At 30.9% G+C, this 19288-nt stretch overlaps 1 protein-coding gene across 1 annotated transcript; it reads right to left on the bottom strand.

Annotated features, from left to right (window-relative positions):
- Positions 1-409: 409 nt before the first annotated feature.
- Positions 410-1093, bottom strand: LOC148788643 (uncharacterized). The gene is made up of 2 exons (XM_088878071.1): positions 712-1093; positions 410-603 (listed from the first exon to the last, which is right to left on the bottom strand). Exons 1-2 carry the CDS (start codon positions 1091-1093, stop codon positions 410-412), a joined length of 576 nt encoding a protein of 191 aa, XP_088734197.1.
- Positions 1094-19288: the final 18195 nt, after the last annotated feature.

Below are 19288 nucleotides of genomic sequence, written 5' to 3' on the forward strand. Positions count from 1 at the left end.
TTATCCATGAAATTTCAGAACTGATGGTAAAGTGTTCAGTAATTTTACCTGAATAATCAACGTAGTTTCCATTAGTGAGTGCTAGTGTTTGAGGTTTGAATCCTCTTAGAATCTTGTGCAATTCAGACTTCAAGACATGAGCTATTGCTTTCTCATCAATCATCATGTTGGTTTCTTCCTTTATCTCTATGACAACAACAGCTTTGTTGATTTCAGTAGCATTCTTCTTTCTTTGTTCCATTAAGTTCTTGTACCAGTCACGGTACCCATGGATCGCGAAACATACCTCCTTGAGGTGCCCTGTCTTACCACACTCCTTGCATACTTGAGACCTCTTGTCAACAAAGTTTCTTTTCTTTTGAAAGGTTCTTGGAAATTCTTGTTTCTTGAAAGCTTGCATCGCCATATTTTAAGATGCATACTGAGGTTCTGTATTTACTTCTTTCTGTTTTTCAATTCTAAGTACCATGGAAAAGGCTTTGCTCACATTAGGATAGGGCTCCATCATAAGAATTTGACTCCTCACGTGGTCGCAGGAGTCCTTCAGCCCCATTAGGAACTGCATAAGTTGATCTGAGCTCTTGATATCTGCATTTTCCCTTGCTGCAGTACATGTGCAAGTACATGTGCAATTTGGAGTAGCTATGATGCAGGCTAATTCATCCCATAACCTATTTAATCTTGAAAAATATGTAGAGAGATTCGAAGAACCTTGTGACAGTGATGCAAGTTCCCTCTTTAGCCTATACTCCATTGGACCATTGCTTTGTCCGTATCTGTTTTCAAGTTCAGTCCATAGTTCTTTTGATGTTTTTGTGTACATGAAGCTCTCCACTATATCTCTTGTAATAGAATTCAAGATCCATGAGGTAACCATGCTGTCTACTTTAATCCACTGCTCGAATTCCTTTGTATTTTTTTCTGGTATTTCTGCATCTTTACTTATGAAACTCATCTTCGTTTTGGCTGTCAAAACCAATCTTATTGATCTGCTCCATGATAAGAAATTTGAGCCGTCCAAGATGGTAGTGACTAAACTCAATCCAGGATTGTCACTGGGATGCAGTTTGAGGGTATCAAGATCTTCTACCATTCTTGATTTTCTTTATGAATCTTGTCGACAAGATTTTCTTTGTTTGAACTAATCAGAGACCATTAAAATTGGCTCTGGTACCATGTAAAAACTTGAATGGAAAGGATAAAGAAAGGTGTAGAAATCATTATTGAAAGTTGGAGATCGAATTCTTGAAGAAAACTGTATAACTTGCAGAAGATATTTCAGCTCTGTTTCTTGCTTCTTCTGTAGGTAGATGTTATATAAACGTTTATATAGAATTTCAAGTTGTAACTTCCATAACTGTCATACTTGCCACTAATAAAAATGGTACAACAATGAAATAACACTTGCAACTTCTATTTTACTGCTACAACTTAATAAAGTCGCATATACTACAAATAAAGGCGCGAACCCCTTTTTACGTTTCTTCATCACATTTTCAGGTCTGTTGCTCTTTTGACAGAAGAAGAAGAAGTTCATACTCTGCAGCAATGTTGTGTTCTTCTTTATGTATTTTAACATCCTTAGTTAAAAGTATTGTCAAATTTCAATAAATGCAAAATGATTGAACTTGCAAGAAAGGTATACATGATTAATTTTTCAGTTTTGAGTATCAATTTTAACTTCATGACTACTTTAAGTTTTTCAATTTTACTCAAAAACAGGAGTTGTATATAAAGAATTTTGTAAAGACAAATGGTTGATTACAATACAACAATATGTACAGATTGATGAACTATTTAATTAATTTTCATAAATACTGTCTCTTTTTTCTTTTGTTTTTTGCCTTTTCTGGACGAATCTAATGTAGAAAATAATTTTTTGTATTATTGTATTCATAGATAGCATCAATATATACATTTCTTTCTAAAAATGCTTTCTGTCTCATTATTACAATAATATGAAGTAAAGACAAACCAATAAAGAAGAAATTAACAGGAAAATATTATGAGAAAAAGACAGAACATAACATTCGAGGCTTTTGCTACCCCCTGTCGAGCTTTGTTGTTTGAAAAACTCATACATACACATAGAACATTTACTCATACTCAGTCACTCAATCGCTCACACTTTACACACTGACTGCAGAACAGTATTCAAGTCCCTAAAGTACTATGCTCAAAGAGCCCTAGCAACGTTACATCTGATTCCTTTGTTAGCCAAGAAATGGCGGAAAACTCCATTAATATAAAATGAATTCTATCCAGGCAACTCCATTATTCCTTTTCTCAAGCAATTTATTCTTTCTTTTTCCTTCTTTAATTCTTTTTTTTTAATCATTTGTTAATTCGTCATCGTTGTATAATTTGCCAACAAAATTCTTCAAGAACATGCACTAAAGATTTTGGCCGGATTATTTCATCCGACTTGTGAAGACTCTGGTGATGTGTTATCGTCAGATCCCATCTCTTGTGCTTTGCCGGCAAGCTTAGTGGAGCCTCATGTATAGATTTGATTATTTTTCTTTTTGTTTCTCAAATTTATTTTTAATTAATTTCTTTTCCTATCAAAGTTTAAAAAATAAATATTTAATTTTTGAATATATTAAGAAATTTTTTTCCATAATTAGGATTCAACAAGAAATTCAACTGTGTTATTTGATAAATGTTTTAAAATAAATTCATGTGGGACCCACTCTTGAGGCTATTGAAATCATGCTCAAGAAAGCTTGCCATTTTCTTTTGCCTTATTTTTTGATATATTTTCTTACTATGACCAGTAGCTGTAGTGACTAAACTCATATTTGAAAACACTAATTTTGATACCTTAAATTAAGCACAAAATGGGGGATGAAGAGAAAGGGCAATAGCAGTGGTGATGACCTGGCCTATGCTCAAACCAAATCTGATTGTGCCTGTTTTCTTTTCTTTCTTTTTCAATGAAGATGAGATACTCTTTTGAACAAACTTAAATAATTTATGCTTTTATTTTAAATAAATAAATCATAAATTAAATCAAAAAAAAAATTAAAACTTTAAAAAAAAAGTAGCTAAGACCGCATAAAGAATTTAATAACAATTTAACCAACCAGCTACAAATAATAAACTTAAATAATGTCAAGCCCAAAAACTATTTAAAATACAATATAAAAAAATTAATAATGAGTTTTAGTGAATTGTTGTAAACTTTTTAGAGTTTCAAAAGTATAAAAAATATAGAATAGTTAAGCTACAAGAATAAAATAAAACTTCTTTGTCATATATTATTAAAAAAAAAAGAAGTGGCTCGATTAGGTCAGCCCGCTAACTCGACCCAGGGTTAGGAGGTCCTAGGTCATTATGCTGGGCCTATCCCAAGTATTGATACTCGGAATCAGCCCAAGATTGGCCTAGATTGGACCAACCAACTTTTCTTGATTGGGTCAATCATATCCTAGGTTGAGTCCCTCTTGAGCCTAACTCTTTAGGCAAATTGATCAGCGACTTGAAACCATGTGTTTAGTCCATGACTATTGAATCAGCAATAATTTGGTGGAAGTTTCTCAATTACAAGATCTAATGTGAAATTCCTATGACCAATAAAACTAAAATAATAATAATTCTTTATTTTTGGGACGCAAGCTAGGTTTATATATCCAAATCATTTGAAGATTAAAAATCCGTTTGCTATTATGATTTAAAGATTTCAAGTACTAAAGCAATCTTTATCTCATCTTATTAATTTTTTTTCAAAAATTTAAGTATTTTCTTAATAATTTTTTATTTATTCTTTAATCTACATATAATACTTTGTTTGTAGAAAGCTTATGGAATGATTTTATTTATCTCTAGCCCCACGCACTAAAAAAAGGAAACAAGATTACATATTAGTGTGCAATCATGTGCATTTTTGCTATTATGCACTATTACATTTCTTTATCTAAAAAAATGTGATATTATAATTTATAAAAGGCAAAATATCACTTTTGGTCCCACTAGATAGGGCCGTTCTCACTTGCAGTCCCACGCTTTACGTGTTCCACACCTTTAGTCTCAAAGTCCTATTTTTTTAACAGAAATGGTCCTATTCCTTTAACAACTAATGGAAACGGCACGTGACAAATCACGTGCCGTTAGTCAATTTGGCAAAATATCACTTTTGGTCCCACTGAATAGGGCCCTTCTCACTTGCACTCCCACATTTTAAGTGTTCAACACCTTTAGTCCCAAAACTTTATTTTTTTTAACAGAAATGGTCCTGTTCCGTTAACAACTAGCGAAAAAAACAGAAGACCATGATTGTATTTAGTTTTTGGAGGGAAAAAATATTTTTTTACTATTTATATATACAAATAACCCACAAATACGACACAATATTTTTATCTTTTTTTTCATCACTTAATCTTGAGAGTAATAGCATTAATTATTTGAAGTATTTTGAGATGTTTGTAACATCTTTTGGCCTATTGCTCTCAAGATTAAGTGATGCAAAAAAGATGAAAATGTTGTGTTGTGTATGTGGGTTATTTACATATATAAATAGCAAAAAAATATTTTTTGGCGCCTTTTTTTCCCTCCAAAAAGTGAACACAAGCCTAGTCTTTGTTTTTTTCGCCAGCTGCCAGTTGACTAACGGTACGTGACAACTCACATGCCATTTTCGTTAGTTGTTAACGAAACAGGACTATTTGTGTTAGAAAAATAGGGTTTTGGGACTAAAAGTGATGAATACGTAAAGCGTGGGACTGCAAAAGAGAAGGGCCCTATCTAGTGGACAAATAAAAACATCTTCTAGGAGCTCGAGTACTGGTCGATGCATCTGATACGAAACAATCTTGATGTCATACACATTGAGAAGAACATGCTTTACAATATATTCAATATCGTGATGGATATAAAAGGAACAACGAAGGATACTCTAAATACACGGAACGACCTGAAGATCATATGTAATTGATAGGAGCTTGAGTTGGACGAAAGGAAGCCGAACGTGATGCCCAAAGCAGTATATTACCTGACTCTCGATGGACCGACAATGTGCTTAGAGAGGTTGAGACAATACTTACCCCACAAGTTGCGACGGACAATCATAATTATGCCCTGCATCACCCAAGTGGTATACAATTTGTCGTTAGGCTTTCTATTGCTAATCACAAGGAGCAGGTACATCTCAATTGGGGAACTTTAAATTTGATGATGAGTCTGACGAGGATAGCTTTGGTGAGGATTACGAGACTGAAGAAGACAATAATTATGATTGACATTTACCATTTTCTGTATCATGTGTTTGTGTATTTTGCCGATAGAAATTAGTATAAATTAAAAAATTACCGATAATAATTTATAAAAATAGTTTACCAGCTAATTGAGAAGTACAATTTGCAAACTGTTTGTCCATACCAATAATTTTTTTTAAAAAAACAAAACACATTTTTTTCTATTTAGGAACGGTCAAAAAATTAGGAAGTCGATCCAAAGGCCGTTCCAACTTTGAATCGATATTAATAAAATAAACCGTTCAATATATTACAATGTCCTAAATAACAAAAAGAGGAAAAATTAAAATATAGGAATGGTTAATTTATTTTGACAGTTCAAAAATAAGTTCCAACTAATTAAATTTCGCGCCAAAAGAAAACTGGAGGAAAATCAAGCCAAGGAACGGTTATTTAATATTTGACCGCTGTGAAATTTACATAAAACCGTTCCTAAATATATAAAATATGATTCTCTGAAATTATTAAAAAAAACGTTTCTAAATGTGTTCCAAAAACCGTCTCTAAATATGCCCATAGATTGTTCATTCACTTCCCGATTACAATGTCTCAATATTCAGGACCCTGATTAATTCCAAATTTAAACTCATCGCAATACTTTTTATATGTTAACATATCTAGTGGTCTGATCTAAAATCAAATTCTCTGATGGACAGTTCCATCATTTTTTCAACCTCATTGATTGTGTATCAGATACGACATCTTAGTATCCGTATAACAAAAATATCAAAAACTTCATAGAATTTTGAATTTAATTGATTTAATACTATCCAACGGTTTGATTAAAATTTTAACGGTCTGATTAGACAATCCAATACAACAGTATAAGATGATACTTACATCTACGTAAGACTAACAGTCTTATATATACAAATATATTTGATCTTTTTAACATGTATCAATTTAATTGGTAGCATTATATGTTTTCAATGACCATAATTAATTTATAGTCTACTTTTTCTTATCATTAATATGTTTGGGACAATTTATCCTATATTTTTTATTTTCTTAATTTTTGGTGTAAAATAAAACATTCGGCAATTTAAAAATAATTACTTAATTTTTCTGTAATTTTTAAAAAAAAATATACATTTATGAAATTATAAAAAAAAATTCATAATTTTTGGTAATTTTAATAATTTTCTATAAATTTTTGAAAATCTTTAAAAAATGTTGCAAATTTTATGTAATTCTCCAAATTTTGTATATTTTTGGTTATTTTAATAATTTTCTCTTAATTTTGGGTGATTTTTAAAAATTCTGTAAAACAATTATTTTATGTAAGTTTTGATATTTTGAAAATATGCACTAACTAATTTCAAAAAATAGAATTTTTGAATTTTTCGTTCTTTTTACTTTTTTTTTCTTGTTAAATACTTCAAATATTCCAATCAAGAAGTTATAATTGGTCAAATCATATGAAAGAAAGAGATTAATTACTAGTCTCCTTCGAATTTGAAAATTCAAGTCAAATGAGGCCTATTTTTCCCTTTATGCAATTCTTATGTGTATTATATTATATTGCTTAATTTTTTTGTAAATATATTGTCAATTTATTTTACAAATAGACTAGTTTTTTTACATCATAATGTAAATAACCCAAAACAATTAGACCAACATATAATCCCAATAGTAAAGTTATTTAAATAATAATGTTAATAATCAAAATATTGGACCAATATTTCCAATAAAATAATTTTTACATCATAATGTAAACAATCACAAAATTAGACCAATAGTTAATCCCAATAACAATATTATTTAAATAATAATGTAAACAATCAAAAAAATTAGATCAATATTTCCAATAATAATATTTTCAAATAGTAATGTAAATAATCACAAAAATTACACCAATATTCCTAATAATAATAACATTTTTACATAGTTTACCGGAAAAAAAATAACATTTTTACATAATAATATCAACAATAAAAAAAAATTACACCAATTTTTCCAATAATAACATTTTTACATAATAATGTCAATAATCGCAAAAGATAGGCTAATATCCCTAGTATTAACATTATTTACATAACAATGTCAATTATTGTAAAATTAGAAAATATTCCCAACAATAACATTTTTACATAATAAAGTCAATAATCACAAAATTAGACCAATAATCCCAATAATAATATTATTTACAAAATAATATCAACAATTACAACATTAAGGTAATATTTCAAATTAAAATACAATTATATAATCATTAGAAACAGAAAAAAAAAATCAATAATTAATAATTATTTAAAAATGTATATTTGTTTAGTAACAGCATACAAACAGATCACGCATGCCTTAAATCTTGTTTAGCCCATCAATTAATAGATTAAAATGGATAAATATAATGAATACTACAATAAAAAGTTCATGTGATAGGCTAAATAAGCTTAACAATACGTACATATTATTGAACTCTTTAATCAATTTTCATAAATATTATCTCTTTTTTTTTTTCGCCTATTATGGAGGAATCTAATATAGAAAATAATTTATTATATTATATTCATAGATAGCATCAATATATACATTTCTTTCTAAAAATGCTTTCTGTCTAATTATTACATAATATTAAGTAAAGACAAACCAAAAAAGAAAAAATTAATAGGAAAATATTATCAAAAAAAGACAGAATATAACTTCCAAGGCTTCTGCTACCTCCTGTCGAGCATTATTTTTTGAAACACTCACACATACGCAGACAATATTTACGCACAATTTCTCACTCAACCACTCACACTTCACATTTGCTCACGCCTTTTCTCCCTCAACACTCTCACTATAGAACACTGTTCAAGTACATAAAGTACTCGCTTAGAGAGCTTTAGGAACGTTACATTTGAATCATTCGGTAGCCAAAAATGGCGGAAAATTCCAGAAATCTAAGATGAATTTTATGTAGGCAACTCCATTATTCCTTTTCTCAATCATTTGATTCTTTCTTTTTCCTTCTTTAATTCTTTTTACTGAATCGATTTGTTAATTCTTCATTGCCGTATAATTTGGCAACAGAATTCTTCAAGAACATACATTAATCCGACCCAAATTCAAATTCATCTTGTGAAGATTCCGGTGATGTGCTATTGCCGGATCCCATCTCTTGTGCTCTGCCGACAAGATTAATGGAGCCTCAGGTACATATTTAATTATTTTTCTTTTTATTTTTCTAATTTGTTTGTATTTAATTTCCTTTCCTATCAAAATTTAAAAAATAAATATTTAATTTTTTAATATATTAAGAAAGTTTTTTCCATAATTAAGGTTAAACAAGAAATTCAACTTTACTTATTTGATAAATGTTTTCAAATAAATTTTTGTGGAACCCATTCTGGAGGCTATAGAAATTATGCTCAATAAAACTTCTCTTTTCTTTTTCCTTATTTTTTGATATATTTTCTTACCATGACCAGTAACTGCAGTGACTAAACTCATATTTGAAAACAGTAATTTTTATTTCACTAATTTTACCTTAAATTAAGCACAAAACGGGAGATGAAGAGAAAGTGCAAAAGCAGTGGTAATGACCTGGCCTAGACTCAAACCAAACCTGATTGTGCCTGTTTTGTTTTCTTTTTTCTTTTTTAATAATGATGAGATACTTTTTTAACAAACTTTAATAATTTATGCTTTTATTTTAAATAAATAAATTTTAAATTAAACCAAACAATCAAAACTACAAATAGAAGTAGCTAAGACCACATAAAGACCAAAAAAGATTTAAAATACATTTTTAAAATTGAATTGTTGTACTAATATAGAAGTAGAAGAATAAAGGTAAAATTTTTAGAGTTTCATAAGTATAAAAAATATAGAATAGTTAAGCTACAAAACTAAAATAAAATTTATATGTCATGTATTATTTAAAAAAAAGAAGTGGCTCGATTAGGTCGGCCAGCTAACTTGACTCAGGGTTAAGAGGTCCTAGGTCATTGGGTTGGGCCTATCCCAAGTATTGATACTTGGAATTAGCCCAGGATTGGCCTAGATTGGATCAACCAACTTCTCTTTATTGGGTCAATCACATCCTAGGTTGAGTCCCTCTTGAGCCCGACTCTTAAGGCATCTTGATTAGCGACTACCAACCATGTGTTTAGTCCATGATCATTGAATTAACATTAGTTTCATGGAAGTTTCTCAATTACAAGATATAATGTGAGATCCCTATGACCAATAAAATAAAAATAATAGTAATTTTTATTTTCGGAAGCACGAATATGAATTCTCTATGCACAATGAATAAAAATAGAGAAAAAAAAATAGTTGAGCACATTTTATACATCAATATCCATTATAATTGATTGTTGAATGATGATAATATGATTAAGAAACCAAATGATTATTGCATCTCTTTGACTTGAAACCTGAAGATTTGATTAATTAAATAATTCAAATTTAAAACTTGGGGAGAACATCCCAAATATAAATATCTACTTGACCAACTTTGTTTTTGAGAAAATATAAACGTTTAAGGGTATTGTGGAGAAAATATAATATCACAAATGTCGAAATATTTTGTGGTAATGAAAAGAGTACCAAAGGAGGAAAAAGAATAGTAAATAAATAAATAAAATTAAAATTGACAAAAAAATAAAACCACAAGAAAAGATTGCGACCTCAACTTAGAGTACTAACTACCATGGCTCACAGTATAATATCTTTAATTACATTAATTGAGAGGAGAAGACATTAATTAGGGTATCTTCCATAATTATTTACAGTTTTTCTTATTTAGTATGATTTGTTAATAAAAAAGTTTCTCATTGTGTCATGTTTGGAAGCCCCATAAGGTATTAATTGTTACAATTATTATATATTCTCTCTTCATTACCGTACATATATTATTTTTTTGTAATAAGTCTTTTAGTTCACAATATTGGTTTTCCATACAATAATTGAAAAGGCGTTAATTCCCTTACATTATCCTACTTGGCACAAAATTAGATCTCTTGGTATGTCGTTTTTCATATTTAGGACAATAAATGTTACTTTTAGTATTTTTGGTCTCGGCTCTCTGATCCATCTGTCTATTTAGTGTTCTATATATCTTTCTCAATTTGCCAACTTTTTTCATATCCAAAGTATATTTTCTTTAAAAACTCCCAATCAGGATATCTTACTTATAATTACATTTTTGAACCTTTCAATGTAACCAATTTTTGTTGATATATAGATCCAAATTACTCTATACAAATAATAAAATCCAACAATGAAAATTTGATCAATGTAACTTATTTTCCTTTCAAATTTGCTCATGTAGATAAGCTAGTAATACTTCACACTAAGCATGAGATAAAGTAGCATCTCAATACGCTTGATTTTTAATCACTTCATAACAAGTTGACGAGAAATTCAAACTTTTACAAAGGTTTAGTTAGCATTGAAGTCTGTCAATAAAGAAATAACCCATGACAAAGATTGGAGCTGTTGCAAATTGAAAGAGCCATTTATAATACTACGTAGAGGACCGCTGTCATGAAGTATTTCATGTGGATTATAAATGAAAGATATCGGGTAAGAAAGGCAGCAAATCGATCACTACCTGCAAATACAAATGGTGGTGCAACCTGTCATTATGCGTCAAGAACAATGCTATATCCATGTAGCATGGTGATGATGCAATTTCTGATGAAGGTGTAAGTGACCAAAATCCAAAGTAGCCAACTTAGAGAGTGACAATATTGAAACAACTCTATTTGGGCATGCACATAGGGTGGTAAAGATACTATAAAAGTGGTTGTGGAGAAGCTAAGATGATTAAATGACCACAAAAAAAATTCATATTGATGATGGTGGGTTCCATGATATACCAAATACAGGTATATTTTGTATAGGGCTATGCAGTACAATGATTTTTGAATCAAGGTGATGTCATCTATGTCAATTCTAATAGTTATAACCATTGGTGAGATGATGGTATAAATACAAAAATAACATACTCGTAACCCATGTAAACTCTTTTCCAAAACAAATATTTTATGTCGCAGTAATGCTAAATGAGAATTCTACAGACAAGTGGCTTAGCGGCCCTCATATGATAGGGATCTTTTGATTAATGTAACTTTGCATTTAGTTTGTGATGCAACTGTTCTTCAACATTTATTATAGTTTCCATCAACCTACTATTATACCTTCAATATCAACATTTTCATGGCAATTGCTGAATGACTTATTGCAGGTCAACAAATGATAGCAGTGGCATTTAATTGCTAGTGTTGTTCCCATATTAAGACCATTGCACATATGTTCTTTCAAAGTTTTAAAATGTGAAGGTGTTGGAATTCCTTGCTAGTTTTTTCTAGTTGTAGCTTCTAATAGCGGATTTGGTGATAATGATAGTTCATCATTAACGGAAGCTAACAATAGCCTCCTTGACTAAGGGACATATACATATCCTTGTATCGTAGCTTGTTCTATGATTTACTGGGACGACATGAAACAATCCAAACACCTCAGTCATTGTTTTTGAGCTTGAACGATCATCTTGAGGATGCATCACCAGTTATGGCCAAATCAAGTGTATTTAAAAGACAACAAATGATAAGTGATTCAAATGTTGATGACACATGGATTCACTTCCCAAACGAACTTCTTGCCATAGTGCGGCTTCAGAGAATCCTAAGAGGTGGGAGCATGCAAAGTTGTGCACAATAACCAAGGAGATGTAGTATTTGTAGTTTTGAGTATTTACATTATCAAATGATCATTTTATTAATATTTTAAATAGGTTGAAGAATATGCTTTCGAAAGAATCTAGATAGAAATCGATGCTAAAAATATTTCTTTACTGACAATGTCACAACATAGAGGCAACTAGTGGTTGCGGCATATTTTGGCTTAAATTCATGCTATGAAAAGCAGTTTGAAATGTAATTTTGTGTACACTTTAAGAGAAAGGGATAATGTGGTGCACCTCCTAACAAATGAAGCGTGTGACAGAAAGATAAATTACATATTTCATGGGAGTGAGATATCCATGCCACTCAAAAGATCTATCAACTCAAAAGTTTTGATATCTTTTTCCCGATCATCAATAAATGGAAACCTATCTTGCCTTATCCCCTGCCTAGATAGAAGTGGCATAGGCACTAATAATTAATGTTGAGTGTTCAATCACTTCTCGGTAAATAAAGCTTGTTACTATTACCTTATAAATAAAGTATTAGAGTCTTTAGAATCTTTACTCACAAAAATCTTCATAGATCTTCCAATAGTGTCACCAATTTGCATGCACAATCTAAAAGATATCAAGAAAATTAAGATTTTTTCCTCTGTAATGATTCTTCTCCTGGTGATTTATATTTCAATTACCATTGAGATTACGAAAATGACTCTCACACTGAAAATAAGTTACATACAATATATTTGGCTGGCTTTAGAATTATAAACTTCATGAGGTCAAAATAGTGTTTGCATCATTCACAAAAAAATTAATTTATTTCCCACTTCAATACATTTTTCTTTTATGCGACCTCTTATGGTCAAATGAATAACGAAAAGTTTCAATATCTTCTGTTCATGTATTTGTTGTATTATGACCTCTACAAAACATCTTCCGTATTTTTGAAAGCATCATTTTCAATTTGTTAAACACAATGATCAAAGATTTCTATGGAACTTGTCACGCTCTGGGCCCGTGAGCCCATTGGATGTAAGAATTGCCTCCAAACTCACCATGTGCATCCTAAAATTTGGTTATGGCAATATGCCGAAAAGGGATTACAAATGGATACACTATAATTTTTCTTTGCCTAATGCTTATATGTTGCTTATCTTATTAGTTTCTAATGCATATGGAATGTGATATTACAATCACCGTTCATGAAAATGTGACATCCTCAACGTGGAGTGATTATCCCATGATTGGTTGTTATATATCAAGATTCTAGAGGTGATTCCCATGTATGTAGCATTTTGTCCCGCATGTTCAAGACGTGGCTCCCCACGCGCATTCCACTTTGTCTCCCATATACTTAGCTTCCTACTCAACTTGATGATTGATTTTCATACTATTATGTCATGCCCTGGGCCCTAGAATTGTCTCAAACCCACCTAGTGCATTTTGGAATTTGATTATGACAGCAAACCGAAAAGGGATATCGAATGGATGCACTCGAGTTTTTCGCCAATATTTATATATTGCTTATCTTTTTAATTCATAGTCCATGTGGGACGGGCTAGCATAAAACACATCTACTCTTTTCAACTTTACACATTGTTGTCCTGTAAATTCTAAGTATTAAGACAACATATTTTCTACATATTTACATGCCTTTTATTTTGCATATTATACTCATCTTAATTTTCACATGCACATATAATGGTGGACATGTAACTATCGTGGAACTAAATGATAAGGCTTCTTACTTTACATATTGTTAGCGATCTTGCTTCCAAATTGGTTTTCCCTTGAATGTTTTGAAAAATATACAAGTACATTAAATTATAAAACAATGTTTATGTAGTTACTTGATCTCATTAATTCTACTTGAGAAAAGGGAGTTATTCAGTAATTTTGGTATTCTAATATAAAAAAAGCTCCTGTAATAGAAAAACATAACAATGCATCAAGAAAATTATTATCCTTTGAAATTTTGTGGTGAAGGTATGTACTTTGCAATATAAGGAAATATGCCTCACTTTAATTTTTTGTTAAAAGTTTCAGTTAAAGTTTATAAGCTTTCCTCCATACACGGCCACTTCCGACTGATTGGTTAATGGAGTTTGTTTATCTCTTTAATCTAATATGCTTAGACTTTTTACTTTATCTGTGGATTAATTTATACTTTTTTATTTCTAATGTGCTTGTGTTTTGGTGCAGGATCAACCTGAATCAAACAATAGATATTCAATTAAAGAGAGAAGTTGAGACAGGTGTCTAGTTCAAGGCACTTGGAAGGTCTCTTTTGGACTTTTCCGACATGATCAACGAGGCCGCAACTATATTATGGAAATGCATAAGGTATGTCCACTTGTCAATTTGAATTTATATCTATATTTGAACCAAATACTCCACGTAATGCAAGCTAGGTTTATATATCCAAATCATATTAAGATTAGAAATCCGTTGGCTATTATAATTTACTGATTTCGAGTACTGACTAATCCTTATCTTATTACTTTTTATTCTAAAATTTAATTATTTTCTTGATAATTATTTGTTTGTTCTTTAATCTACATATAACACTTTTTTCATAGAAAGCTTATGCATTCACTTACTCATCCACTAAAAAATGGAAACAAAATTAGATATTAGTGTGTAATCACATGCATTTTTGCTATTATGCACTCTTATGTTTCTTTGTCTAAAAAGTGTGTATTATAATTTATAAAATAAACTCGTCTATTCTACTAACATATATATATGTATGGCAGATTGAAGTATGGGAAAGGAACATGTATCACATAATTGGACATGTACCAGATAATGAAAGCAAGTTGGACATAAGAGTGAAAAAAGTCCCTCTCCGACAAGATGTGGACCCTCTACCGAAAATTATTGAGACAATAAAAATCCAACCAAGATATAATTTATCCCTCCAGGGTTGGATATTACAAAAGAGAAAGCGCAACGCCTTAAATGCAAGTGATAAGGTAATAATTTTTTAATACTTTACATAAATAATCTGTAAATTTTTGAGTTATGTAAAACTAATGTAATATAACTAACATTCTTCAACCAAATTTTCAAGCAATAGTACTATATTCATGATAGAGTCTTCAAAACTTCTGCTCTTTAAAGGAGGTTGCAACTTTTATACTCTTTAGCTGTCGGAGGAGTGATCTACTGCTGGAACAGGTAAACTTAAAATTCATAAATCCGTTTTATCTTTGACCAAAATTTATGTGGATATATTTTATTTTCTAACTTTTCAATTATAGAAGATTATAGAAAATGAATGAACTATTATGTCATTTGTTCGTGACGCATATTAAACTTCCACAACATTCAGGTTGGGGATGGAAGTGGAAGTCATACAAGAAATATTACTGAGATAGAAAAGACAATAGAAGGTATATAGATAAATAATTTTAAATTAAAGCATATCGGAGCAACCTATGATCCATTGTGTGTCACGACGTCTTTAGTTTAGTTGACAAACATGGAATGTTCCGCTTCGGATAGGATGATTGTGCCCGATCAGTCAATGATGAGCAAGAAACTACTATAAAAGTAGACCAAATACCCATATTTATAAAAGTTGACAAAACCATGCAATTTGAACAATATCTAAACCATGGGCAAAACCATTGATACTTTTTTTTTTTATGGTTGTGATTGCTTTCAACATTTTTCCCAAAAAAGTTATATAAACAGTTAATTTAAATTGGATGGAGCAAACGAAAAAATTGAAAATTTATAAAGTTGAAAAATTAAATTTTGTAAAAGAGTTTTACAACAAATGAATGAATATTATTAGAAATAACTAATCAATTACATAATTGAATATCAATAAATATATGAACTCATAATGTAAAAAGATCAAAAGTAACTTCGTCCAATAAAATAAAAGTTAGTTGAGTCCTTTTAAAAAGTACAAACTCACTCCCTTTGAAATACCACCCCTTCTAATTAGCATAGGGGACTAAAAATATTTTAGCCCAAGTTTTTCTTGTGTGTTCAAATAAAAAAATTGTAGCAATTGAATCTTTTACCCCTTCTAATTGTTTTAGCTTTTTTTAAGAGTATATATATATTATATATATATATATATATTACGATTAATGGATTCAAAAGTGTTGATTGATTTTTCTTTTCAAGATATTTTAAAATGATATGTTTTATGGTGGCAAAGAACCAAATATATTGGTGTAAATAACTTCAATATAATTGCAATTAAATTTCTTGAATCAGGTTCATGAATAAAATTCAATCACTAAAATTCTAAATTAGGTAAGTGACATTAATTTATACCTATCCTTTATATACCAAACCATTAATTATATTTTCAGATTCAGACACACATACGACATTTATTTCTTTCAAAATTTTCATCCTTTGAAACCGAATTTCAAAAGATCCTTAGATAAAAATATTGTCGAATTTCAATCTTACTAAAAACTTGAGTTGTATATAAAGAAAGGTATACATGATTAATTTTTCATTTTTGAGTATCGATTTTAACTTCATCACTACTTTAGGTTTTTCAATCTTAGTAAAAACTTGAGTTGTATATAAAACTTTTTGTAAAGATAAATGGTTGATTACAGTACAACAATATGTACAGATTGATGAACTCTCTAATTAATTTTCGTAGATGTTATCTCTCCTTTTTTTGGCCATTTCTGGAGGAATCTGATGTAGAATATAATTTATTGTATTGCATTCATAGATAGCATGAATATATATTTTCATTCTAAAATTGATTCTTGTCTAATTATTACAATAACATTAAATAAAGACAAACCAAAAAAAGAAGAAATTAGTAGGAAAGTATTATGAGAAAAAGACAGAACGTCAATTCTGAGGCTTCCGCTACCCCCAATCGAGCTTTGTTATTTGAAACACTCACACAAACACACACAACATTTACTCACACTCTCTCGCTCAACCACTGACAGTTCACATTTGCTCACGCATTTTCCCCCTCAACACACTCACTGCAAATCACTGTTCAAGTCCATAAAGTACTACGCTCAAGAGCCCTAGGAACGTTACATTTGATTCCTTCGGTGTCCAAGAAACGGTAGAAAACTCTAGAAATCTAAGATATTTCTATGCAGGCAACTCCATTATTCCTTTTCTCAAGCATTTGATTCATTCTTTTTCCTTCTTTAATTCCTTTTTCTAAATCGATTTGTTAATTCCTCGTCGTGTATAATTTGCCAACAGAATTCTTAAAGAACATACACTAAAGATTTTGGCCGGATTATTTCATCCGACCCAAATTCAAATTCATCTTATGAAGATTCTGGTGTGCTATCGCCGGATCCCATCTCTTGTGCTCTGCGGGCAAGTTTAATTGAGTCTCAGGTACATATTTGATTATTTTTCTTTTTGTTTCTCCAATTTGTTTTAAATTAATTTTCTTTCCTATCAGAGTTTTCAAAAATAAGTATTTAAATTTGAATATATTAAGAATTTTCTTTCCGTAATTAGGGTTCAACAAGAGATCCAACTTTATTTATTTGATAAATATTTTAAAATAAATTCATGTGGAACTCCTTGTTGAGGCAGTAGAAATCATGCTCATTAAAACTTGTCTTTTTCTGTCTCACCTTATGTTTGGATATATTTTCTTACCATAACCGTGCCATATCATATATAGCATTAGGGGTACAGCTTTGGACGGCGTCATGGTGAGGAACTTGGTCGCTGTCTTAAGAGCGTATCCCCAAAAGGACAGAGGCAATTCAGTAAAACTCTTCATGGATTGAACCATGTCCAACATGGTTCAACTTCTCCATTAGGCCACGCCGTTAAGTTGTGGCATTCTAGGAGGAGTCCATTGAGAGAGAATTCTATTCTTTGTTAAGTAATCCATGAACTCACCACTTAAATATTCCACACCTCGATCTGACTGAAAGCCTTTGATCTTATGGCTAGTTTGATATCTACTTCAAGTTTGAATTCCTTAAATATTCCAAATGCCTTAAACTTGTACCTCATGGGCTAAACATAACCATACCATGAGTGATTACAGATAAAGGTTATGAAGTATGAATATCCTCTTTTAGCTGGAGTATGTAGTGGTCCACAGACGTCTGTGTGGATTAAGTCCAACAGACCAGTGACAAGCGTGACAGACAAAAAGTTTCTTGATCATTTTCCCTTTTAGACAGGACTCGCGAGTTGATAGTTTACCCAAGTCATCTACCTCTAAACTCCTTGATTCTACCAACTTCCTCATCTTTTCTATGGAGATATGACCTAAACTTACATGCCAAATTTATGCATTTTCATGATTATCTACTTTTTGTTTGTGTTGGGCACTTATAATCCAATTTGACTGTTGGAAAATATAAAAACTATTCGTTAATATACCAAGTAGATGAAGGTTATTATCAATCATCAAATAAAAATTGTTTTTATTAATTTTAAATGTATAACCCTCATTGTCTCAATAAGGAATGGAAATAATATTTTTGATCATGATTGGTACATATTAATAGTTCTTTAATACTATCTGAATGATCACTAATACCTAAGATGAGAGATCCCACCGATTCCATAGCAACGACCTTGTCATCACCGAGCCTTGGAGCATCTTGTCTTTACTTAGCCTTCTGCTTCTTTCCACTACCTGCAAATCATTGCAAATGTGAGCTCCATAGCTAATATGCAATACCCAAGAAGAAGAATTACTTATCATATTTACTTCAATACAAACGTATCTGGGTTGGAGAGAAGTTGTGGGTACTCCCTCTTCGAATGCCCCTTTTCACAGCAATGATTACAAACATCATTTGCCCTCGACCGTTGTGAGCCGCCGTTCTCATCGATGTACGTCTCATTATCAAGCCCAGCCTTGAGGTCTTCTGCACGAGGGATAGCATCTTGATTGCATGACTTTGCATAGAAGATCCTTCAGTCATCTTTGTCCTAGAAAATATTTTTGTACCAGTATATCTAATATTCCTATCAGGAACTGTACAAACTTGGATCATGTGAAGCATTATCGAGGGAATGCTTTCCAGCCTATCATATTGCTTTTGGATGTCATTGGTCACAGAAGCTAATATGATACTACGACCTTGTTGTTGTCCTCATGCTACTTCTCGAACGTCACACGTTCTTCGGGCGAAAACCCTTCTGGTAAAGTCGCCAGGAGCGGCTTGTCCAAGACATAGCCTGGTTCTTGAAACCTCGGACAATCGTTAGATTTTGCATCTAGTTGTTGTAGTTCGTGCCATTGAATCTATTAATCTCCATTATTAGGGTTAAGGGGTTCTTAGACATGTTCTACAATATAGAATTAAACAGATTTCAACATATGATAGTAATATTATTGATAAGTTCAAGACATGGTCTTTTAGTCTTTAACTCTCTTACTATTTATATGAAAGCCCACCACTCTCAAGTGGAGTTTTGGGAA

The sequence above is a fragment of the Sesamum indicum genome, linkage group LG3 (genome assembly GCF_026168435.1).
Source record: "Sesamum indicum cultivar Baizhima isolate 11 linkage group LG3, ASM2616843v1, whole genome shotgun sequence".
Lineage (NCBI taxonomy): Eukaryota > Viridiplantae > Streptophyta > Magnoliopsida > Lamiales > Pedaliaceae > Sesamum > Sesamum indicum.